Source organism: Mytilus galloprovincialis, chromosome 4, assembly GCF_965363235.1.
Source record: "Mytilus galloprovincialis chromosome 4, xbMytGall1.hap1.1, whole genome shotgun sequence".
Taxonomy (NCBI): Eukaryota; Metazoa; Mollusca; class Bivalvia; order Mytilida; family Mytilidae; genus Mytilus; species Mytilus galloprovincialis.
The window spans coordinates 12,184,521-12,212,407 of NC_134841.1; the positions used below are offsets into that span (position 1 = coordinate 12,184,521).

A 27,887-nucleotide genomic window follows, 5' to 3' on the forward strand; every position below is an offset into this window, starting at 1 on the left:
ACTACTACCATGCCTACATCATGCTTTTATCATCAAAACCACAATGGTATCACCGATCTGCAGGACTAAATAGCCGATACTTATAAAATACTTAGCTTTAGCACATTTAAATCCTTTAATTTCAAACTATTGTATTTTTTCCAAATAGTAAACTCAGTCCTTGTGTACTAGTATCTTCATTTGTAGAGATTTTAGCAGGTTTATATATAATATGGATTTAAAGGGGCGTAAGCTTGGGTACAAACAATTTTTAAAAAGGCAATACGTTTGGTCAAATATAATTTGCTAAAATAAGCTCAAAAATATTGCTGATGTATTATTGACTTTAAATTCAATATTTCAACCTCACTTGAATTCATATCCATGCGACCTTAGCTGAAGGTGGGTTACACATGTTCTAGCAACTTCAGTCTTAGAAAGAAAAAATAGTGCCACCTGAATGAACCATTTCGTTGATTGATTTAGCCCACATACAGCCATTCTTATACAGATAAAAAGATGATTGACTAGTCTCAGTTTCGTTTATCTATGACATTAAACCAAACAAACCTAATTATTCTACATCCATGTCATATGACCATGATGACCATCGACATCCTTTGGTTTCGTAGGTTGCGTTATAATAATAGGTCTAAAATACACACGAAATTCTGATATATTTTAACAAATCCGCGTATTGTTAAGGGACGGCCATTTGATATTCTGGGGAGGGGGAGCAGGAGGATTTTGAAAATAAATAACTCAGCCTTGATAATCACAAAAATAAATGGTTTTGTTCTGACAGTGGTTGTTTGAAAATAAATTACCTGACTTGCAATGTATTGGAAATAAATAACTCAGCTGCGGTCTAATCGAAAGTATGAGATGGCACCAGATTCTTCATAAATTCATATTTTTTCCAAAAAAAAAAATCGTGACTTCCCATATCTTTTAATAATAAAAGTATAAATATTATTTAAATATATTTGAAATGTCAGAAAATGGGTTTCATTTAACTTGAGGTTAATTGTCTCAGGAACACTTACCTCACTTTTTAATCTGGGCCGTAACTACATTGAGACAAATGCCTCATGTAGGAAATTTAAAAACCACACGTTTGTCTCCATAGCAAATTGTGTTCACGGTTTGTGCCTTGCAAAAAGCAAGTTCTGTTTTTCCTCAGACGTAGCCCCTAATTTTATGGGATTTATGTTTCTTATTTATTTGTCTTTTGTTCATTGATTGCTCTTCTGTAATTTAATTTTCTGTTAGTGTTGCATTCATTTTGTAATTTAGAAATTTTATTACTAACTTGATCATGAGTTTAAAAAAAACACAGCAGCCACAGACCTAACTATGTGAATTACATTCTTGCTTTATCATGCATATTGGTCTTTTGATGTTGTCCCTAGAAACTTAAGTCTTACACTGAATCTATAACGTGATTTTGCTTTGAGACCAAAATATTGTCAAATAAATTATTGAAACATAACTTGCATTTTCAGTTTAAGAAAGGGTCTGGGGAACACCCAGAAAGCATGATTTTGCATCATTTGTTCTATAGCTTCTTGGGCCTTCAGAGGTTGAAAAACCCCTCGCTCCGCTCGGCGAAACATGTTTGTCAATACTTTTAAAAGAGCCTAGTTACAACCAAACTTTAATACTGTGTATGTATGCAATGCATGTATATGCATTGGGAAATATAGAAGATTCATTTCTGCAGAGGATAATAAATAAAATATGCGCATTGGTAAAGGGCCAAGCCACCTTAAATAGTACATAATGACTTGACTATACATGTATTATTTATAATAAACAAATAATTTAAAAATTGTATGTTTTCGAATATTATATTAGTTGTGAAAAAAAAAATAATCATTCCCTTGCTTTAATGAAAATGAAAAATCTTGCTTCAATAGTGCAGAAAATAGATAATCTGTCCTCTTAGTTTACAAAAATAAATAATCGATCCAAAAAAAAAACTCCTCCTTTGAAACAAATCGATGATCATGAATTTGACAGATATTTGCCTATGTTAGGGGCCAAAAAAAAAAATCTTTTAAATAGTTCATTACTTTAGTGTTGTGAACATTGCATTTCGGTATAACACATTGCCATAGATTATCCTTGAAAGTATGGTTTTTTGGTCATTAATCTTTATTAGCTATTTAGCCTATTTAATCGAAATTGGTGAACTTTTAAAATGTTATTACGGGAAATTATATTCACGTGGGCAAAATTAAAAATTAATCTAATAAAAACCTTATAAATATTCAGTTTTCTTTAATCCTTTTTATTACTGATGTACTCAAATATACAACCTCTTGATACTTTTCATGCTAATTGTCGATTTTTCATTCTAGATGAAAAGCAGTATTAACAAGGTATTATAGCTCAAATCGTGATTATTTCTCCCACTCATTTGTATTTATTTTCTTTTAATAGTCTGTTACAGTAAACAAGTCGGGCATTGACCTAACTTGTTATATAAGAGATGTAGAGAAAATATACATATGTCAGCAACCCAAAAATCACCATAGAACAACCAAAAAAATATTTAGATGTCTATGATAGTTTTTTTATTGATCCCACTTGTTGAGTTCATACTTGCCTTAAATCATGATATGCTTGAATGAATTCAGCAAAGACTACTATGTATCTGCCATACACAGACAAACTATAATACAAGTAAATGGCCAATATCTTTTTGCGCCAAATGCTACTTTTGCGCAACCCCAATTTAAAAAGTATACGTATCATTTGCGCCAAAAAAAACAACATCTATTAGCACCATTTTTATGAATTTATTTATGTTAACCTTTATATATCAACTTAATAATCCAGGCTTAGGACCAACAATTTACCGCCTGGTAGAGTTATTTTAAAGTCATAATACTGAATAAAGTGCGACAGCCACTGGCAATCAAAATAACTTTACACATCAATTAGTGATCTTGAGTTATGTTCCCAGTTACCGTACAAAGGTTCGCGGTAATTCGGCCCTTTGGCTAACACATTTAACAGAGAAATGTTGATGTCACCAGTTACCATGGCCATGCTGGTTACATGTATACATGAATGTAGATATTGCACAGTTGCTATCAAGTCAATATTGAGGTAATAAAATGTATTTTTTTTATGTTGAATATTTTTTTCGCAATAGTCTGTTGTAAATACCCTTGATTGGCTCTGTAATTAGAGATCCCTTTTTTAGTTGTCTCCGATGCTCTCTCTATATGAAGGGTCATCAATTTTTATTGACAACGGATAGTTAGCGGGGAGCAAAATCTGTGCGTTACTGGTGGAACAAATTAATGTTTCAAAGATGGAAGGTATGTTGATATGACTGATCCATTACCAAGGGTTTTTATTGCCTACATCGATGGCACCAATACTTCAGATCGCAAAATCAAATGTTCATTAACGTGTTAATTGCGCAATATTTACAGAAAAGTGTAATTCTTATAAGATCCTTCAAACATGATAAGACAGCGCTTATAGCACTCTATACTAGGTATCGATATTTATAAATAAATAAATAAAATTATCATTTATAGGTGAAAGGAATTTGTTTTCGTCATTTTAAACTGCAATCAATATAATGTTGGCCAGGGTTCAGCCTTCTTATGAAGCTTCTGCAGTTGCCCTAAAAATCACCACCTGCAAATAGGGCCCATGTTGCTTTTCAACTTGCAGAAAAAAAATATCACCAAATTCTAACAAGAGGTAATAAAATATCCACTGAATTTGTTTGAGTACTTATCTTAATGCCCGCGTCACACTGTCCCGATTTTTATATACGATGGACACCCGAATGCGAAAATTGTAAGTTCGTACGAAGTTGGTCCCGATCTCGTTAAAATACCAAAAAGTGACCGAAGCAAGTACGATAAATAACGAAGTCTATACGATGGTGCCGAAATTATATACGATAGCAAAAGATGGACATACGAAGGTTAACCGAAGACGGATATTTAAGCTTCATATCTCAGCCGAAGCCTACACGATGGATCACGAAGGCTACACGATGGATTACGAAGGCTACACGATGGATTACGACGATGGCGCGATGGCCATACGATGTCTTAAAGATACGAACAGAATTTCGACAACATATCGTTTCTGTACAAGTCTGCCATGCATGGCGGGAGATCGATTTTTTTGTGTAATTCTTATAAAACTTAGTTTATTATCCCCTCGCCTACTACATGTAAGTTGCGTGTACATAAAATTGTTATGGACACTCTAGAACCAAAATGCTCAAAACTTGGTATGGTGTTACTCGTTAAGAATATCTTAAGCGCTATTGACTTTAAAGTTCAAAGGTCAAGGTCACAGTGGCAGTTGTAATAATAGGCAATATCACCCTTGTGGACACTCTAAAACCAATATGCTTCAAAAGATTTTAACCACATTTGGTATATTGTTCCTCCTTGTAATGATCTGACATTTTTTACGTTCAAGGCCAAAGGTCAAGGTCATGCAGATGGACTTGTTTTTTCTCCTTGAAATGGCATAATACAATTAAAGGTATTTCCAGTTACTGAATGTTTTGGTTGATTTCTAAAAAAATAGTTTATGTATCAAATATGCATATTCAATTTACCATTTTCTGCATGTGTCATATACAAATATAGTGTCCATATTTGTCCCCAATATGTTACATACGAGGGGATGCCACGCTCGGCATTGCCTTGTTTGAACTGTAAAATGTGTGCACTAGTCTGAATAATCACCAATAATTATGCCCATGTTTACTGATCTATCTTAAAGGTAAGGTAATGGGTTCGTTGATCCCTTTTATTCAAAAAGAGCTTTCCAGGAGAATATCATAATAATATAGACAAAAGGAAGGATGTGGGGAAAGCAACAAATGCGGCAAAATATGACATATAGAAAACAAAATGGTTATGGAGTAAACATTCGTGTGACAACAATTCAGACGATACATAAAAAATCAGAATAATGAAGAAAAAGTTGGTTTCCCTATATACGTGTACCTGCAGTGTTGGTGTACGAGGCGCGTTTATGATTTTCATTATGTTACTTGATATGAAAAATTGACAAAAAATAATATTTTACTTGTAAAAGTAAATCCTGAGCCTGTAATAGCTGCTCTTCTTGTTCCATTTGAATTAATAGAAACAACACTGTCGCCTTTCTTGTTCTCATAGAATCTTAACTGTCGTATTAGACTGACCAGTGTATATCCCGCATGGCACTTTAAATGTATTTTAGCGCGAAAATTAACTTACATTTAGCTGGATTTATTGCCGTCGTAGTTCCATCTTGTCGCCTTCGTACTTTTATTCGATGGCAACACGACGGGATTACGAGGTCTTCACGAAGTCGTGTTGCCATTGTAAGACCTTCGGGTATCTTCGTGATTCATTCGTGTAGACATCGTAATGTCAAAACTGCCCGATGGAAACGATGGAAACACGAATGCAATACGATGTGTAAAGATGCATTCCCGGTGACATTACGATGGTGAGGATGGTGATACGAACTCAATACGAACCCTCAACATCGGACGCACCTTCGGGGATTTTTTAACATGTTAAAAAATTTAGAACCCTTCCCGAAGTTGTCCCCGAAGGCTAGAAAAAGTGGCCGATGGTTAAAGATGGCACTACGAATAGCCCGATCTGGATACGATCAGTCCCGATTTTGAAAATTTCCATTATCGTGTTGCCATCGGCGTAAACATCGGGACAGTGTGACGTGGGCATTAAGAAATGCAAGAACGACACTGTTGACATAAATCAACATTATGTTGGAAGTAAAGCTAGTATGAAATGTTTTAACTGTTGGTATGCAATGAACTTTGCGCATAGTTGAAGGCCGTACGGGGACCTATAGTTGTTAATTTCTGTGCCATTTGGTCTCTTGTGGAGAGTTGTCTGATTAGTAATCATACCGCATCTTCTTTTTTATCGTAACTATAGGGTTTGTTGACCTTGTTCTCAAAGAACAGATTCCTAGCCACTACGACATAACTCAGACCCCGAGTAAATACTAATAAGTATTTTTCTTACCACAAAATTTATCCTGCTTATACTTGATTTCAAGTCCTTTGTTTAAAATTCTGACATTAGTGGACAACAATGCAGCTCATAAAACAATAAGGAGATGTCGTATGATTGCCAATGAAACAACTATTCACCAGAGACAATAGAACAAGGATGTAGACAACGACGGCTTTTGTCGACGCGCTTATTAAGTGGTATCAATTTAAAGAATGCTTGTCCGTTCAAGACGCGTTCTCTATCTTCTGCATTCAAACCTCGATCTTGTACTTTTAAAAGTCTATCTCTTGATAGTAAAACATATTCTAGCGTGCATTCAAACGTCGATCTTGTACTTTTAAAAGTCTATCTTCTCATAGTAAAACATATTCTGGCGTAAATTCAAACGTCGATCTTGTACTTTTAAAATGTTTAAAAACAGCAAAGTCAGCAAGATTATAAAAAAAAATTACAAAATTAAATTATCATTTTATGTATTGAAAATGTCACTGATTTCTTATGTTTCAAATGTTTACCAACAAATGAAGTATTGATTAACGATAATTAAATCATTGTTTACAAGAACATATTGTTTGCTCTGTCAGCATAATGTCATTTGGAATTTGAGGACTACAAAGAAGCATTCTTAAAAAATATTTCCAGTCGATAAATTGTCAGTCCTTATAGAATGGTGGGCTTGAATTCATTTTTTATTTCATTTCTTATTGTGCAATTATTGAATATATAGTTACATGACAATTCAAGACTATAGCTTATAAACCCGATTTATATTTGCTAGCTTCAGCCTGGAATATTTATACTGACTTCGAAGAACCAGGATGTTTATAAATAGGAATTATGTGTGTTAAAGACTTATTGTTTTAATTATGCTATAGTTTCAAATTGTATATAAAAAACTGAATTTCCTCAAATGTGAGCTCTTGAATTAAACTTATCACAGGATTTGTATTCACATGAGCAACACGACGCGAGTAACATGTGGAGCAGGATCTACTTACCCCTCCGGATCACCTGAGATCCCCCCGGGTGGAGATTCGTGTTGCTCAGTCTTTCTATGTCGTTTTCTGTAGACTGTTATTTGCATTGTCCGTTCGTTTTCGACCATCCTTTTGGTATTTGCATTGTCTGTTCGTTTTCGGCCATCCTTTTGGTATCCTGTCTTTGGTGATACAAAGCATTCAATGGTCATGCCCGGTTTATTATATTTTCTGATCTGTGCATCCCGTATCAGGTTAATTAAATTTTGTTTCTGATAGTTACATGTACCCATTTAAAGTACTTAGTGGTCACACCATCATGAAACTTTGTACACGCTTTCCTTATGATGTTAACTATTTATAATATATCATGCCAATTATGGATTTGACCAAGCTTTCGGGAATCACTTTAAATTGAGAATGGAAATGGGAAATGTGTCAAAAAGAGACAACAACCCGACTATAGAGCAGACAATAATGTTACATGTAATAGTTTTTTATGTGGGGCATAGTGACGTCTTACATGTAATGTAAATACTAATCGTGTTTTAGATAATAGGTGTAAATCATTAATATATATGTCTGTGTGAAGGGAAAATATATATATATAAAATGGAGGGCTTAATTCTTATGTCAATTTTTGTTATCCATTTCAGAATTCCGTTATAAATGCTACTTATTTGATAGACATCCTTCACAGCAGAAATTATTCTTTATTTTTTGACAAATTATTGGGTTTTTGTAGGGAAAATTGGCCATAAACTAAATATTAAACGTCGATCGTCTTCTGATATTGACAATGTTATGGTGTTATAATAGGTTTTTATCAACCGGACACTGTGTCTATCCCATTATAAGATGAAATATCGATTACTGCTGGGCAATATTTTCTTATAATTATATTACTATTGTAACTGTTTAATATGCCTTTAGACATAAAGGCTGTTTGCTGTTATATCAACATTGATCTTGTCAAGAAATTATTTACTTTTAGGTAATGATATATTTTTATGAATCAAACTTGTTAGTGTTTTCTTTATTGTAAATTATGCTCTTTTATTTGGCTTAAAATTTAATTGTTGCAATGTCATGAATATAGGAATATTACAAATATCTAGTTTGATCTGTCCTATAAACATGTATGTCAAAATGAAAAGAGATGTGGGGTTAGGACAATATAATACTTCCATGGTCTGACACTGTTCTACTCCTTAGTCGCCTATATACGTGTTTTCCTTCATGTCTTTAAATGAACATAGGCAAATATCTTCAGGGGCCGGTTGTTCATCAGTTGATTTAAAGAAAAAAGCTAATTTCAGGTACTGATTGAATGGGTCCCTTTATATCTTGCTGTTAGTTGTGAACCAAGTCTCAGTGTTGAATATTGTACTTTGACCTTTATTGGTTAACTTTTTACAAAAGAGGGACGAAAGATACCAAGGGACAGTCAAACTCATAAATCTAAAACAAACTGTCAACGCCATGGCTAAAAATGAAAAAGACAAACAAACAACAGCACACATGACACAACATAGAAAACTAAAGAATAAACAACACGAACCCCACATTGCGACTTGGATTGTGAGTTGTTGATTGGCACTTATACCACATCTTATTATATCAACTAAAAGTATTTGTATTGACCCAAACCATGGTCTTGCTTATTGTTTTCTACATTTTATTTGTTCACCAATGAAATTGTATATGAAAACATTTAAGAGTTAGCTGCTTCTTTTTATAAATTTATTGTGGTGTAAAGGCTTTGACCGAAGAACATTTTGTATGAAGCGCTTCATTCTAAACAAGTGCGCACGGTCAACGTTTTTTTTTCTTGTAAAACACTGCTTGTTAACTTCAATTGAGAACACTTGTTAAATGATACAGCAAATCTTATTCTTTGATTTAGTTGTATAATTTCTGTCTCCTATCGCACAACGCTCCATAAAAAAATATCGTTATGTAGTGAACTCTGCTTTAAATGCGTGTGCACAAATACTTTTAATATACAGAACTTTTGTAAATATTACAGCAAATCACCTAGTTCGATTTGAAATAATTCTTGGAGTCGGATTATTACTTTAGAAAACGTTTCTGATAAAGCTTAGAATACAAATGTCATAAAATATTATAATCAAATGCAAGTAAAGAATAGCGTGTTTCAAGTTCTGTATAATACACTAAAAACCTTGATAACCGTGACAAGTTTATTCTTGACTAGTAAAGCTTCTAGTTCATCGGATAAGTGACATCCTACAGTCGTGCACGTTAAGTTTCTAGTTCATCGGATAAGTGACATCCTACAGTCGTGCACGTTAAGCTAGAGCAAGTTCTTCATGAAACTGTGTTCCTGTATGATTTTATCCAGTTCAATGTTTTAATCGAACACTAAAAGCTTTTAGCTAAAAGTCTGCAAATGAAATATGTTACAAGGTCGGCATCGAGAGCTGATTTCTTTGATTGTTGTTTCATTTTCTTTTTCAGATTTATTGAAGATCAGGCTAATTTAACATCGCTGACAAACCGATCACTGCAACACTACAAACACTTAGAAACATTGTAAGTACTTGACTTCCTGTTCAACCACTTATTCTCACATTCTTTCTTACATTCTTTTGAAAATTTAAGACTATAGAAATAATGAATGAATCTTATCATTCATACTTTTGAATTCTAAAAATACAAATATGATTGAGTTCGAAAGATATATACGAAAACCATCTTGAGATTTATTCAATGAACCAATAGTATGTGCTTTTGAAAACAGATACAAGGCTTTTGGTATTTGAAGTCGACATTCATTTGCGCGAATTTTAATTATGACAGGTACAGATGCATTATTTCGTTTGCGCGAAAAAAAATATCTTGCGTTTGGGTAAATTTACCTGTAACTTTCTAGATTTTTTCACCAGTGTATATTATCAGAGAAGATTTTATTTATTGAACTGAATTATGACCTTATAAAAAGAAGATGTGGTATGATTGCCAATGAGACAACTATCCACAAAAGACCAAAATGACACAGACATTAACAACTAAAGGACACCGTATGGTCTTCAACAATGAGCAAAGCCCATACCGCATAGTCAGCTATAAAAGGCCCCGATAAGACAATGTAAAACAGTTCAAACGAGAAAACTAACGGCCTTATTTATGTAAAAAAAAAATGAACGAAAAACGAATATGTAACACATAAACAGACGACAACCACTGAATTACAGGCTCCTGACTTGGGACAGGCACATACATAAATAATGTGGCGGGGTTTAACATGTTAGCGGGATCCCAACCCTCCCCCTCACCTGGGACAGTGGTATAACAGTACAACAGAAGAACGAACTATAAAAATCAGTTGTAAAAGGCTTAACTCATCAGATGGACAAAAATACAAGTGGACGTGGCCCGGTACTTGTACATCCCGACACAAAAAGACACAATGAACAGATCTGAGAGTACTCGCAGTTATCTGACAGCAAGTTAAAAGCCAATGACAACTAATAAAAAAATCATGCTTGTCGTATTATTTCACAAGTTGGAGTATCGGTTCCGCGTGATTACGTTGATCACTTGATGATGGTGGTGTTAAATTGATTAATTTTCTTGGTTCATCTCCAGAATATGTCTCATTTTTTTTATTCTTCTCAGAAATGGTTTACTCTATTTTGCATAGTCAGCTATAAAAGGCCCCTTAATCAGAAATGTAAAACAATTCTAACTGGAAAACAAACGGCCTTTTTTATTTACAAAAAAATAAACGAAAAATAGATATGCAACAAAGCAACAAACGACAACTACTAAATTACAGGCTCCTTACTTGAGACAGGCACATACATACAGATTGTGCCGGGGTTAAACAAGTAAGCGGGATTCTAACCCTCCCAATACCTAGGACAGCGGTGTACCAGTGCAATATGAGAACGAACTATAAAAAATAAGTTGAAAAAGGATTAACTCATGAGATGGATACAAAAAAAATATCTTACAAAAACAGAGTGGACGTGGCCGGGTACTTGTACATCCATACATGAGAGACACTAAGTACAGATTTAAGCGTAATCGCAGTTACTGACAGCTTGTTCAAAGTCAATAACAACTAATAAAAAAAGGATGCATCTATTGCTGAGTTCACACGTTATTCGAATTCGATTCGCATTAACTAATTCGAAATAGTTTAATTCGCATTCGAAACGTTTTACGTCCTAACGTTAATTCTTATTCGACTATTGCAATGCGCGTCAAATTCGCTGTGCTAACGACGTTAATGTATTAACAAAAACGTATTTCTAATGAGAATTTGATAATTCGAAATAGCCAATTCGAATCAATTCAAATTAAAAAAGAAGTGTGTGTGAACGTGACAAGCGAATTTTATTCGCATTCGATTCGAATTCAATTCGAATTAAATATACGTGTGAACGAGGCATAAGACTACCATTCATCATGATTGTTTCCGTTATGTTAAAATTGATTTGGTTGATTATTATTACTTGGTGATTTTGAACAAGTAAATTTCACGCAAACGTAATGCGATTTGTCGCGCAAATGTGGATTTTGTTTTCGCGCAAACAATTTCAATGTACACCGGACCTTGAAAAATGTTCGCTCCTCACGTTCTGGCCCCTTCATAACTATGCTTTAAAATGTCTCTTAATGGAAGCAACCCTTATATTTCCAAATATTTTAGAAATAAAAATTCAATTTCACATAAACTTCTACTAATCTATCCAAAACAAAACTTCTTATTTTCAATATTTTTTCATACAATTTATTGAACTTTCTTTATGTAAAATATCTAGAGACAATTTTCCCACCACAAAAATATTGCAACGTCTGTAATCACAATGAATCACACTTACATATCTTTATTCATTTGATCTATACGTTGTCTTATGACCGTACTCTGTACTCAATTTCTCGCATGATGAGCTGTTTCTCGTATCACACTGACAAATGCGATATGACATACAGAAATGCATTAATTTGGTTGGCCTATCCTGCAATGTGTAATCCAGCTATGTTATTTCCATAAGCTGTTCGTTATGTCAATGAGGGCTTCCAAAAGTCACAACGTACTTAACTTACCCCTTCCCAACTGGGACTTCTTGGTTTCTTAAATGAAATATAAAGTAATGCCATGTCTGACCTGAAGATATGCCGTTTGTCAATTATGAAATATTTAAAACCATCCAATTCAGGAAACTAACGGCCTAATTTATAACAAAACAGTTTACGAAAAATATGGCAGACATGAACCAACGATAACCCTTGAACTACAGGCTCCTGACTTCGAACAGACATATAACGAATGAATGGATATCATCAGCAAAAATACCATCATCGAATGGTGTTATTGTTATATTTAAGCTCCCCTCAATTAGATATTGTATTGGATTGTAAATTCGTGTATACCAATAGACTCGAATTTCTAGAAATGGATATTTATACAAAATTTCCCGGTTATTCTTATTTTCGACAATTTTTACAAATGCAATAGTATGTGATAGTTCGAAAAACAAATATCAAAATACATTATATTAATGATTACATTATTTGAAGGTCTATAACCAATTCTGGCCTTGAATTTATTGCACCAGATGCCTTGAAGAAAAGCAAAGACCTTCGAATTCTGTAAGTATATTGAGTCTCTTTTTAAAATACCCCCGAACGGGATAAGTTTGTATGTTTTTATAGACACTCAGTTGTTGAGAAAAGACAAGACAATTTTATTCTTTCAAACCACTGTTATATGTTTCCTGTTTTTGTTTTCGGTGTTCGACAGAGCATAACATGCTTATTTTGCTAACATGCTATGCACATCCGTAATTTAGATCTAAAACTCAATTCCACAATAACGGATCCACCCTAGCCATTTGACAGGAACTGATTGCACATTGTTGTTATCGATTATGATATTAATTTATGTCATATTTGTCTTTGAGAAATACAAAAACTGCGTAGTAAAGTTTGCCAAGGTTATTTTAATGTGTGATCAAAATTGAAATAAGCAAGATACAGAAATTATATTTCATTTCGCAGTGCTACTTTGCTAACTGGATTGGTTTTTATTGACTGAATGAATGCTGGTGTCCTTGCATCACAAAAAAGCACGTATCGAAGCAATGAAATGAAAATAGTAAAATTTCTATGGACCACGATACATTTTTAAAATATAATCATGTAAAATTTAATTTTAATCTCACGTCTACATTTTTAGGAAACGCTCGACTAATACGGTGATTTTTACTTAATGGTAAATATTTGTATGAAAATGTTGAATTCGACTGACGACACAAGCCAAACATTATGGCGTTCGAAATTCCGCCCATCTCATCTTTTCCCCCACTTTCGGTTAAAAATAAAAGCTCTGCGACAAAATTTATCTTGAACTTTTAAGTCACATCAGGAGCTGGACGTCTCCATTTATTCTATTAGGCTTTATTCTTTTTCTTTCTTCTTTTCTCGCTTGATGTTTGTTTTTATTTTGTTTCTGAATTCATTTTCAAAATAAATCTATTTGTTTGGTAATTTTTACATTTGTTTATGTTTGTTTCTGACGGTACTTTTTTGTTATATGTGATTTAAACAGAATTGTCGAAGAGCATAATTTTCTGAGGAAACGAAGTTCCTGAAGTGTTTATATAGTTTTGGCTCTAATAATATACAGACTATATAATTACAACCTTCCAAACCTATATTGGCCATTTCTCGTTGAAATGACATTATAAACAGAATGATCCAAACCTAGATATTGTAATTATATTTACTGATATATATTAAGCGCTTTTATCTTGACACGATTTTGTTACCTATTTTGCATTAATATGGAAATATATTCTACCTTGAGAATTAATTAATCGATAACAATCAAATTACGACAAATTACAATAACTTAAGGGACCGAAAAATACCCTAAACACATGTGTGCTTTTATACCAATTATACAAATTAACAGATTGAACATGTCCATTTTACTAACAGTTACGGAAATTAATCATGGATCAAGAAAGATGAGACGATTTATAGCACTCCTTATTGTGTTTGTCATCAAGACAATTACAGCTATAAACAATAATTATTGGTAAATAAATGACATATGGCGAGAAGTAATAGAATACATTAGACTTCAAACATCCTAGCTCAAACTTCTTTAAACAAACATTTACGTCTTTGATCGGTTGAGGGTACAGCGTTATTCTAGAACAGTTAGCTTATTAGTTACTTTTGTTCCGTAAGCAAATGATAAATGGAGCCCCAGAAGCCGCTCTTAATTTTTTAAGATTGTTTTATGGGGGAATAACGGGGATTATATTGCGAAAAGTATTTCTTAACAATTAATTGTTCAATAATTTAAGTCCAGTAGTAAGTGTTAGCTCACAAGGTAAATTAATAATAGTCCAAAATTGCGTACGAATGCACTTTAAAAAAAACATGAAAAAAACGCTTCAATCGAGTAACTTTACAAGGTCAACAACATCGAAAAGATACCATCAGTCTCATTTATTTATGATTTTCGACTAACTTGACTTCTAATTACTCTTTTTTTTTATTTGAAATCATGAAAACATTTTTGTCTATTTTTGCTTGAAGGTATGATTATATTTAAATGATGTAAAAATAAAAATATAATTTTCTTTTAGCTAAATGTTTCATCTCTAAGCTTAATTTTTAATTAATATCGATCCGATGATTGAAAAAGTGTTATCACCTAATGAATATGAAATATTGTTCCGGGGGGAATGCTTCGTTATTTTCATCTTAAGAAGTTGGCTAACAAGACGATATCTGCGAAAGGAAATGGTTTTCCGGTTTAAATGGATAATGTTTCCGTATTAAATTTGGCGTGGGCGTTTCTGTGGGCGTTTCTGTCTAAGAGGGCAGATGTGGTAAACATTTGATGCTAGGAAACATTTTACATGGTAGATATATCGGTCTTGAAACTTGACTGGTGTCATACGTCAAGAAACAAAAAAACCTTGCAATTGTGTAACTGAGATAGTTCCCGCGTAATTAAGGTGTTTATAAGATTTTTAAAAATGTACCTAAGAAATGTTTATATATTTTGTACTCTTATATTTTAAATATGGTTTATTTTAATTCTTTTCTTTTTCTGTCTTTTTTTTTTTCTTACGGGGTGTATGCTCTTCCTTACAAGACAGGGTTTCATTATTCATTCGAACTTTTCTAATTCTCCTACTCCATTTAAACTAAAAATGTAGCACTGAGTTGCTAATGCTTACACGTATGTGATGTAATTCTGTCATATTTTCATCTGTCAAGATCGATAAAAAAAGTTGTGCAAAGATGAATTTAGAAGGGCTCATTAGTACTTTAGTTCATATTAAACATCAAGTAATAGCCATTTAGATCTAATATCACTTAATTCCCTGTGAAATGAAATGCCTTTGCTTCTGACAAGACATTACATGCTATTTAAGTGTAGTGAATTTGACAAGTGTAAGAATAAGGAGATATGGTAATATTTAAAAGTGAGACACCTTTTCACTAGAGTCCAACGTCCTAGAATTGAAACAACGTTATGTCACCGTGTGGTCTTCGGGAAAAAGCCATACCAATACCATAAAAGGGATTGTTAAATACCCCGGCCTGTTAAGCAATAACATATCTTGTCCATGTCGTTCTGCATTTTTCCCCCAGTTTTAAGTGTTCCTTGTCTTTCTAATATAATTTTATTCATGGATGGTAAAGCGTTTCATTACTGTTTTTAGTCATACACTTAATTTAAGCAGCAGTTGAAAAAAAACTAATATAAAAATATATATACATTGTATAAGAAATTTTCTTTTACATACGAGATGTATAAAGTAGTGTGTATATATATATATATATATATATATATATATAACATGTTATACAACTCGTCTAAACATCATCCCAACAATGTTAGATCTGTAAATTTTCTTTCGCAAATGTTTTGTTCTTCCCTCGCCGGGATTCGAACTCGTGCTACTGAGATATCATGACACCAAATTGCCTGCACTGTATCCGACGCGCTAGACCACTCGACCACCTTGGCTTGCTTTGTTATATTTCAATGCGTATGAATCTGTTAATATCGAAATATAAGAGAATGAATAGACAGTCGAGTTTTAAAAGTTCCATGAATAGATTAGTACGTCAAATATCATGAAAAGATCTTAAAGTATCTTTGGCATGTCTAGTAATACTAGCATCATTAGGATCCTAATTTTGTTATATAGTTACAATAAAAAATAGTTATAGTATGTATACGTAGTCTTCCTAATAAGATGTTTTTGCTATCAGAATTCGGATTGATGTTTGAATGCGTTGATGTTAAGTGTCACTTTTATACAAAGACATATTTTATTTTCTATGTATTTTCTTAAAAATATGTCTTAAATCAAGCAGTACCTGAATATACCAATAAGAAGATGTAGTATGAGCATCTATGAAGCATTTCCCATCATAGACTAAACAAATTTGAATTTAGCAACTGCACACAGCCTTCAACAACGAGCAAAACATATAGCCCATAGTAAGCTATAATAAAAAGCATCGAAATGACAAATTCAATACAAATTACAACCAGAAAACTAACTGCCTTATCCATAAAAAAGACAATAAACGAAAATAAATATGATATACAGCATCAAACGACAACCTGTGAATTACATAACTAAGGACAGGCACATAGAGAATGAAGCGGAGGTGAACATTTTTGCGGGCTCCTAATTTTTCATTGAAGTATACAACAGAACAAAGAACAAACTAAAAGTCAGCTAAAGAGGGCTCCAATCATAAGAACGACATAAAGTACACAAATATAACTTACTTAACGACTGCACCGACCAGGGAGCATTCACAGTAATTGAACGCTAGTTCAAAGCCAGTGACAAAAACACGATTTCAATATTTTGTTATCAACGATCAGCACATATCCAACGCATTTAGTGTAAAGACGTCAAAAACAGGTTGATGAAAAAGTAAAATAACAAAAATACCGAAATCCAAGGAAAGTTAAAATCTGACAGTTCTTAGTGAGCGTCAAAATCAAAAACTCAAACACATCAAACGAATGGAAAACAACTGTCATATTTTGACATGGTACCGTGGTTTCCTTATGTAGTAAATTGTTGAGTTAACCGGGTGTTACAGCTAGATGAACCTCTCAATTTTATGATAGTCGCATACAATTCAATTATATTTGCATTGACCTTTTGCAATGCCAAACAATAAGTATTGACAACATGTTTGGACCGTAAATGTTCTTACATATAGACTACAAAGCTTTCTGACAGTGTCTTCTCGTAAAATGATGTATCAGAACACATCAGTGCGTAACTCGCAGAAAAGTGCATTGTTAGTAGGGAAGAAAAACAGACATGGATTGGCATCCTCCTTCAACTCAGTATCTATTCTCATGGCACAGTTATTAAGTTTCAAACGTTAATACGATGTCATATCTGCTGTACTCTGTGTAGTGTGAATTTTCTATCACCTGTTTTTTTACATAATTCTTACCACGTAAATCAATGTGTCCCACTTCTAACTGCATTAAAAGTTCCAACATCATCTAGATAATTGTACAGATTCAATAACATATGATTCTACTTTTATATCATCATTCTAAATTATATTGCCATATTCCGGAATGTGTCTTATCAACAGGTAATTGGTATCATGTTAATTTCCTGTTGATCTGGACTTGCTTATGTTGTCAGTATCGCTGTTCATAGTAAGAAACAAGCATACAGACAATAGGACTAAATCTATTTGATCCTAAATAATTGTATTAGAAAAAAAGATTGTCTGTGGACCATTTCAAGTAAAAAAATACTCTATTCAGATAGGTTATTAAACTTACTAGCGGGTTGTAGTAAGCATACATAAATATATAATTGCTATTTGTATACAGTAATCCTAAATTCAGTCGATACTGTTTACTAATACATGTGTGTATTTTAACATTGCACAAGGTCATGCGTATCTCAGACTTTTGATGACGTCTTTAAACAAAATCCGTTGAATGTGTCCTGATTGATAATTTAGTTTGGGAGAACATGATTCGTATAATTGTTGTAATTGGCTTTGAACTAGGTACAAGTAACTGTGAGTACTCTTATTTCCGTGCTTTGTTTCTATAATTTTTATGCTAGATGTTTTATGCCTCGTATTGATTTGTTTAGTAAAACCGATTGCTACTGACTTTAACAGAGTCTTATTTTGTGTAGTTACTGTACTGTCTTAGGTTATGGGAGGGTTTGAGCGCTCACAAACATGGTAAACCCTTCCACATGCTTAATGTGCATTTTCCAAGTCAAAAGCCTGTAACTAAGTGTTTTTTGTTGGTTTACGTCTGTCATATTTGTTTTTCGGATGGTGTTTTGCTATAAATTACTGCTTGTTTGAATTGTTTCATATTTTTTTTGCCGGTACCTTTTATAGCCGACTACACATTATGGACTTTGCTCATTGTTGAAGGTCTAACGTTTGCCTTTAATTGCTTACAAATGCATATACACTCAATTTAAACTATGGTGTACAGTTGTCACATACCAATCATACCACATCTCTTGATTATTATATTTAACTCATTTTATAACTTGTATATTGTAGACACAATTGTCTGTTATTAATTCGCCGCATTTACTGAACATGAAACTGATGAATAATATTCTGTTCAGGAAATTCAAGATCAAAGTACGATAAATTTAACCCAAGGTACTAAGTCAAATCCGAAAATAACTATGTTATCAATTGCGTAAAATATCAGTAGCTACAATTTTGTGTCTGAGGGTTTATATTTTATTTATACAAATCTGACTTCTTCGTTTTTATTCCGTTGATTATTTTACTGATTAAATGTCTGTTCTGCATATCACTGTTGTCATCCTGTTTTGTCAAAACATTTGTTGCCCCCAGTATGCAATAGATTATTTTGTTAGATGCTTGAACAATTGGTTTAATGAACCTTTTACTTTTATATAAACAGTTTAATATACTCAATGTTATAAGTTTGACGATGTCAAACTAGTTTAATACCGTTTCCTCGAACAGTCTGTTTACCTGCACAGAAATATAACTGTTTCATTTTCTACAAATCTCTGTTAACAAATGTTAGTTACAGGCAAGAGACGATTGCAAATTGTATGTAGAATACTGTTATACAAAGATTGCATGTTTCTACACGTTGTTTGGTAGATCACACATCAATACCTAGACCAAAATCGGAATTACCGGGTGTTCAATCTACGTGTTTGTATCTTCACTGCTACAACCTCTGGTGCTGATAAATATATATTTATATATAAGTCCTATAAAGAATAGCATCCCAGACAGTGTAATTCCGGCTGCGTCAATTGGATAAGATAACTTTATGTTAGATACGTTTGACCAGATATACTAAAAAGTAAAATCATAAAAATACTGATCTCCGAGGAAAATTCAAAAATGAAAGTTCCTATTCAAATGGCAAAATAAAAAGCTCAAACACATCAAACGAATGGATAACAACTGTCACATTCTTGACTTCGTACAGGCATTTTCTTATGTCGAAAATGGTGGATTGAACCTGATTTTATAGCTAGCAAAACCTCTCATGTGTATAACAGTCGCATCAAATTCCATTGTATTGACAACAGTGCGTGAACAAAACAAAACATTAACCGTTAATGTGTTCGTTGATGTCATACGTTGGGATGCATGACTATGAGGAATTGACACAGAATTAGGTTCATCAAAACATTACTTTTATCGCTACTAAAATGTGAGCCCGTGTATACAGAAAAAAGTAAAATCACAAAAATACTGAACTCCGAGGAAAATTTGAAACAGAAAGTCCCTAATCAAATGGCAAAATCAAATGATAAAAGACACCAAACTAATGGACACAAACTGTCATATGCCTGACTTGTTACAGTCATTTTCAAATGTAGAAAGTTGTGGATTGAACATGGTTTTATAGCGCTAAACGTTTCACTTGTATGACAGTCACATCAAATTCCATTATATTGACAATGATGCGTGTCGAAAATGTCACAAATAGGTGTACAAGGACAACACGAACCCCATAAAAAAACATAGGGTGATTTCAGGTGCTTAGAAAGGGTAAGCAGATCCTGCTGCACATGTAACACCTCTCGTGTTGCTCATATTATTACAAAGCTAGGTGTCAAGAAGGTCGTTTTGTCCCTGCATATGTACAGGGAATTGATAATCATGATGTGAGCAATAATATTAAATATTTTTAGAACAAACGTAGTACATTTCTAAGTAATTTCATTGATAAAATAGGCGATATTTTAACGTCGCCTATGACCAATATTACTGACCGACAAAGGAAAAGATTACAGTGGGACATAATTACACAATCTATTTTGGACATCCCACCACAGGGTATTTCTAACATAATTCAGAAATTCCATGAAGTCTTTCCATGTTGATGATTTTTATTTTATAACGAGCTATAACATTTATTAATGATTGTCATTCTTAAATTTCAACTGCCCGCGAGAAACCGATAACCTTTCAAAAGATAAACTTGTTTACATGATTTTGAGGTATTTTGAAACATTATTTATTAATTCAAAACTGCATTTTGTATTTGGATGTAATCAGACATTCATAAATGCTTGGTACCTGTAGATGTTTTGCATTAAGAAAAATATCATTATGTTTTAAACAAATGATAGTATTGATCTGCAAGTATAAAACGTTGCAAATGATCTTACTTGGACTTTTTGCTTTTGTGAATTCAGTAGTGTTTGTAGTTAATTCTTTTCTGTTCAGCATTTTAATTTGTAGACCAGTATTCGATAAAGATTCGGTACATATTATCTAGTATTAATAACTTTATTAAGGTCATTTCTTTAGGTATAATCGTCTATGATCTTTTTTCCGGCCATTTTCAAATCTATTTTTGTATTTATTACATTATTCAGCTCATTTATTAGATGGTATTGTAAGTTTCACTTTATTTGGATCTTTTTTATACACAGTCGAATATTTATTTCTTTCCTAAGATAAGCAAATTTAAAGTAGATGCAAGCGAGGTTTCTGAATAGTACTGCATAAAACCAATTTTAAAACATGTGCATTTAGATAAGATTTGCATCATCAGTTTAGTTTTTTTACACACCATATGTATGCATTAACTAGTTTTCATTAAAAAAAAACGTATCATTGAATTTCGGTCTCATTTAAAACCACTAGTGTTACACCATTTGTTGCGTTATCTTTATTTAGAGGTTACTATATAATGTTTTAGGACCAAATTTAACATTCATATCTTGCGTATCATGTCTGTCATGGTTTACTACCGAGCTGTTTTTTATATTAGAAAACTGAATGTTAAATAGGAGACATGCATTTTTTTATTCTTCCGAAGGAGCTGTATTCCCGGCTGGTTTTATAGTAGTTTAAACAATTGTTTGTTATGTTGATGTCGTTTTTAGCGATGAATTCCACTGTGATTGTTGGTGTTTCCCTTTGACTTCAAGTTTAAGATAATCAGTATGTATCTTCAACCTGTGTTTCTCCCGTTAAATGGTAGACGGTCATGAATTTAAAGGTTTATAATGTGTACAATATAAATAATAGGACCCAAATTTTCACTAACGTAAAAAGCATGGTTGAAACATTTCAAAGAAATTAAATTGTTACGTGGTAATAGTTCAAAACAGATACAAATTCACGGTTTAGTTTTTTCTGTATGGATTCAAATTTAAACATTATATAATCTTTTTTTTGCGACTCTTTAATAAAAGAAGCCTATAAATATACATGATATGGCTTTCTTGTCTGAAGATTACACAACTTAAATGTCAACTATTTCTTTTGTTTTCTTCTTAATAGTTTATTGTTTTCGAGATAATTTATATCATTACATCTAAGTGCGTACATGTATGTATGCATGTTCTATTGCTGACTAAGCAAAGATAACAGAGCAAAAATACCGACAATTCATACTACACTGTCCATTTTAAGTATCAAAGAAAAGTTGTATCCACACCACATTCTCCTCTCCTCGCTTATAATATCAATAAATGCATTGTTACTTTCAGGGTCTAGTATATCCTACCAAGACACCTCAGTTCTAATTGATTTTTGAAGGGGTTCAGGTTTTTCCTAAAACTTACTGTGTAGTGCATAATTCATCGTATTTGGTCATTTTGTCATTGTTACGGGATTGTCGGTACTAGGGAAAATGTGACACTGATATTTCATAAGAGTCGACTTACTTAAGATGTTATCCGTAAAAGTTTTTAAGGAATGATTTCAGCTTCACCATTTGGTATCCTTTAAGCGGCCACCCTCTGTCAAGGAAATCATTATATGAAAGGCAAGCCATGTTATGTCGTGTATCATGGAGATATATACTCCATATGCAGGTGGTTCTGGAATGTTGCTTCAAAGAAATACAAGGTCGTCAATATTCAGATCCTGCAAAAGGTTTTTATATAGGTAAATTGTGGCTTTATTTATTTTCGAGGGTACCAATTTTGGTAGATAAAGAAAAACTGACATGTTCGTGAATATATCATTTCGTGGTTTTGCCTAAATCAGAATACAAGCCTATAGAAAATTTGTTATTTGTTGAACATTTAATTTTTTTGTTTACCTGTTCCCACACGGGAGTTTTGCTTCATTGAACTAATGTATGATAAAGGTTATTGCCTTAATTGATTACTCCAAGACCCTAGTTTGTAAAGGAAAGTTTTAGAAACGATTTCTTCTCCTTAACATCTTTTACAATAGTAAGTTGGTAAAGCCTCGGTCACACCTTACCGGATAGCACGAACGGACGCCTAACGGATGAAAATAAAAGTTGTCCGTTGACAAAATTGTTATCCGTTGGGAGTCCGTTGATGTACTGACCGAATGAAACGGACGTGTAACGGATGCATAACGGACACACACCGGATATGCAACGTACGAGAAACAGACACGTACCGGACAGAACGGACGTCGAACGTACATCCAACGGACGAGTACCGCATAAAACGGACACCTAACGGAAGCGTACCGGATAAAACGGATGAACAAGATATACGGAAAAATCAAAAGCGACAATGCTTGATTGTGAAGACGTGCCTATACCCTAAGATTGATTATGAATAATAAGAATTCATGAACCTTAAGAAATCTGACATACCAATAATTGGCATTTCTGACGCGAAATTTTCAATTGGCATTTATCCGTTTCAGATCCGTTCATCATCCGTTTTATCCGTTATACATCCGGTAGAAGTCCGTTTCTCATCCGTTCAACACCCGTTTTATCCGTTAAACGTCCGGTAGAAGTCCGTTGGTGAATTTATCTTCCAGACCTCCAACGGATGTATAACGGACACGTAACGGATACAAAACGGACGAAAACCGTACAAAACGGACACCTAACGGACGTTCAACGGACTTTTTATCCGTTGAACGTCCGTTCAAATTTTTGAACATGCTCAAAATTTTCCACCGGACAGAACGGATGTCGACGGATAAAACGTACGATTAACGGATATTCAACGGATATGGACGGACGTCTAACGGATAAGAACGGACGTATAACGGACATGAACGGATTGACAAAAAGTTATCCGTTAGGCGTCCGTTCGAGCTATCAGGTAAGGTGTGACCGAGGCTTAAGATATGTATCAATGCAAGGTCTTATAAAATAAAGGCAACACTAATCTACGACAAAGCACCTGGACGACTTTGTTAACCCACATATCGTTCTCATTTCTTGCATATGGGGACACCAAAGTTCGGGAAAGTTATCTTGACAAGTCACGTACATTTGCTCAAATGGTTTGAAAAAACAGGAAACTTCATATCTGCAATTTGTTCACCAAAAGGGATGAAAAAGACCATGGAGTGGCCCTGATATTTAAATAAAAATGTTATTGATGAATACATAGGATGTTATAAACTGATTATTTTATGTCAGGAACATCATATGTGATGTAACTGTTATACTAAAGTTTCAGTAACAGCCGAAACTACACAGAATGTATGGGTTATACATATACATCTACTGAAATACTGGATACAAGGAATTAAAACTTAAAACAATTATATAAGACCAACATTCAAATATATTATTGATGAAAATTGCCAAACTAATGGCTTACAGACCTTTGGAAGATGTAGTTACGATGGCTCGGATGTCTTCCTCCATCTTGGATTTTGAAGAAGCAAATAACACTTGGTCTAGATCTTTTATGAAATTTGCAAATTTTGAGAGTAGTATGTAATTCATGTGTAAGAAAGTATGATGTAAGAGCTTTCTTCTCACATTTTATCCTCAAATTCTATGGTGTAGGTTTTTTTGTCATGCAAAATTAGATCTATACAAAATTTCACAATTTTGCACAACCTGTAGCATAAGAAAATGTCCGGTGACCCATACTTGTTATTATATTTTTGAAGAAATCATGATACAAAATCTTCATTTCGACAAATTATTAAAAAATTATGGATTTTAATTAAGACCAATGAAATAGATATCAAGAGTACTTTAAACATTCAAGGTGTCAAAACAAGCATACTTTCCTTATTAGGGTAAACTATTGCCTTCAAATACTTCCTGTTATATAATTTAAAAACAAACGGATTACATTTATTCAATCAAACGACAGAGATATGTATTCAGAAGTAAAAATATTGTGAACATTGGGCCCCAGGGAATTTGATGATATAATCCAGACATATATCCTTACATGTTGAAATGTTTTTTTATTTTGTAAACTCGTTTCCTGTAGACATCAGCTGTCCTTAATTACCTTATAAGTTTGTGAATATATATTTTATATGGAGCCCATGATAATTAGCTCCCCCTTCCAGCTGATTTTGAAATTAACTTTAGTTATTTTATTAATCATAGCTGTTGTAAGGAAATACAGAACGTTTCACAAGGGGGACATTGACTGGCCTAAAAGTAGGGCTCTAGTCATGCGTCAGTGATTCGCTATACAACTAACCACAGTCCCGCACGAAAGTAGGGGCCCAGCCCCCTCCTCCTGTATCCGCCTATGTTAATCTCCCGAATAAATACGAAAACACAGTCTGTAAACAGACTCCAACCGGTTTTACATACACAAAGTCAATCATATCAACGTGATGTGATTGTAATATGTCATCACTGTGTACATATTGGTTTATTTACATCACTTAAGGCTAACTTCTGTTATATGTGTATTAAATACGTGGAATCGTTAAATGTTGCTGTATTTGGTTGTTTTCCTCTTGAGATGTTCGATAAAATTTCTATATGCGCTATATACCATTCGATTTGTTTGGAATTTGTGAGTCTTTTTTGAAGCATCGGCAGACTTTTATATCTATTGTACAATCTGTCACGTCGTCGTATTAATATGCATGCCTTTGTTGTGGGTCATTAGGCTATTTTTTGTGCATTTTAATGTGGGATATCATGATTATTTTCACTCTGGTTAAGATTGTATTTAAACAATTAATTCTTCTGCTCTTTCGTCCATTTGAAGCTTATCCTTTGATTTGTTCATGTGTTTAATATCTTCTGCTAAATAGTTTACCAAATGGCTCATTAGTATAAGGGAACATGTTTTTGTTTCCTCCATTAAGACGTGGTTTTGTTTTCATTCAAGACGATGTATTTCTTTAATAATAAACCGTGATTGGTTGTTTTTATCACTAGGTCAAATGTATTGGATAATCTGGTGGGTTCCACCAAACATCTAGGTGTTTATCTGACAAGTGGAGCCTAATTGTAGGGTTGGGGGGACTACCATCAATTTGGTAGAATGTTTTCCCGTTCAACACTACGTCCCGTGTATCAAAGCTTTCTTCATGTGACGTTTACGTTGTATGTGATATGAGGCAACATGCAATATCGTTACTACTAGTTAAACGGATTCTATCCTACACGATTGATATGCAAAAAGCATTAGTAAATTACGGTAGTCATTATTTGCAGAAATTAGCAATCAACCTCCTTTTATATTTTGCTGTTTTCTGTGATTGTTTTCTTCTTATGTTTCTTTTTAGTTTTAAGAATTATCATTTTGAATTAATTGTTTGAAAATTTCCCTCTAGCATCCTGATGATTTACAATTGATACTTGAATTGTTTAAACAAAATCGGGGTTGTTTTTGTTATATTGTGAAGCTTAAGGACCATTGGTGATACAAATTTTGCTAAATACCATTGTATGAATTTCAAATTGAAGGACATACTTTTTCGGTTTCTCAGATCCGAAAGATCTGTTTTTTTATACTCCATGACCTCCGGAAACAAGTGCTCTATTATATACAATTTAAGTGAACAAAAGCTGTGCTTAGGTACTATTTTGATACGAAATTATCTAAGAAAGCCAAAAATTGTTGACTTTAACATATAAAGCAATGATATCGTTGTTAATAAAACTATAAGAAAAGATGCTACCTCTTTTTCTTTTATTTTATACTGTTACTGCACATAGTGTAAAAAGTCTATACTTTTGTTGTATATACCTATCATATATACCTGTCTGGTAAATTGTCTCGTAGGTAACTTGTATGTCAGTGTGGATTTCCTTTAATATAATGCTTTTTTTTATCATTTTCCTTCTACGCTCATTTTGTAACAACGTTTATCATTTGCTAAGTCTTTTGTAAAAATACTGCTGATGTATGAATGCTATATTTAATTGATATTATTTAAATATTCATCATTGGACATGAAAATTGTCTTGTTCGGACACTTAATCAGCGGTGAGACATTTTGCATATAAACTAGGGAATTGAGGTTAATTTCCTGTACACACACCCACACAGATTAACATTGATTGTCGGATTAACTCGGTCGGAATGTTAGACTTAAATCTATATATTGGAAACAACTTTTATGTAATTGTTCTTGATCATATTGAAAATACATGATAAAAAGAAAGAGAAATAAGAAATCGTATCAAGGTATCAGCCTAATTAAATTCTTATAAATCAGAGATATTAAAGATAAAAAGATATGTTAAACTATTTAATCAGTTCTGTTATTAAGCTTCAATTTTAACAGTTTTATTTTCCATCTTCTATATATATATATATATAACATGTTTAACCCCGCCACATTATGTATGTATGTGCCTGTCCCAAGTCAGGAGCCTGTTATTCAGTGGTTGTCATTTGTTTATTTGTTACATATTTGGTTTTCGTTCATATCTTTTATATAAATAAGGCCGTTAGTTTTCTCGTTTGAATTGTTTTACATTTTCTTATCGGGGCCTTTTATAGCTGACTATGCGGTATGGGCTTTGCTCATTGTTGAAGGCCGTACGGTGACCTATAATTGTTAATGTCTGTGTCATTTTGGTCTCTTGTGGACAGTTGTCTCATTGGCAATCATATCACATCTTCTTTTTTTATATTACACGATTTATTTACCCTAAATAAGATCAAAGTTGGTCGTTGACCTCGACGATCAAGATGACCTTGGAGCGACTTTACCCCGACCACAACGATCTTAGTGCGACTTCCAAACATTTTTATAATTGCAATAGTTCCAGTTAAATAATACATCGTAATAATTAATTATTGTCAGCAAATCAGATTTTTGTTAATAAGAGAGTCAGTTCCTAAAAACATTTGACTGATTCAAAATTTAGATTACTAATACTTTTGTGAATAAATAAGCGCAAACAGCATTCACTCGTGAACAAAAATGAGGTAATTTATTCTGTTTAAATATGAGCTAACGCTTGCCTGCTCTTGTTAGTGAACAGCAGGCTGATGAAGCTATTGGTTCAATCTTTTTTTACTTGAGTGGAATATATGAATCGTTTTAGAGTAAATTGTTTATTTTTTTCCTCGTCAAGTTGATAACCAATTATACGTTTCATAGGAGCTGCCAATGTATTTATTTCCAAAATAGACAATCACTTGATCTAACCATTATAGGACTAATTTCAATATTCTGTAAC

At 33.2% G+C, this 27,887-nt stretch overlaps 1 protein-coding gene across 1 annotated transcript in view; it reads left to right on the forward strand.

Moving 5' to 3' along the window:
• The window catches only part of LOC143071374 (BDNF/NT-3 growth factors receptor-like), a 70,711-nt gene that overhangs the window by 17,209 nt on the left and 25,615 nt on the right, over window positions 1-27,887 (forward strand). The window contains exons 2-3 of the mRNA XM_076245625.1: window positions 9,467-9,541; window positions 12,539-12,610. Of these exons, the coding sequence (XP_076101740.1) occupies window positions 9,467-9,541; window positions 12,539-12,610 (147 nt within the window). The remainder of the gene's footprint in view (window positions 1-9,466; window positions 9,542-12,538; window positions 12,611-27,887) is intronic.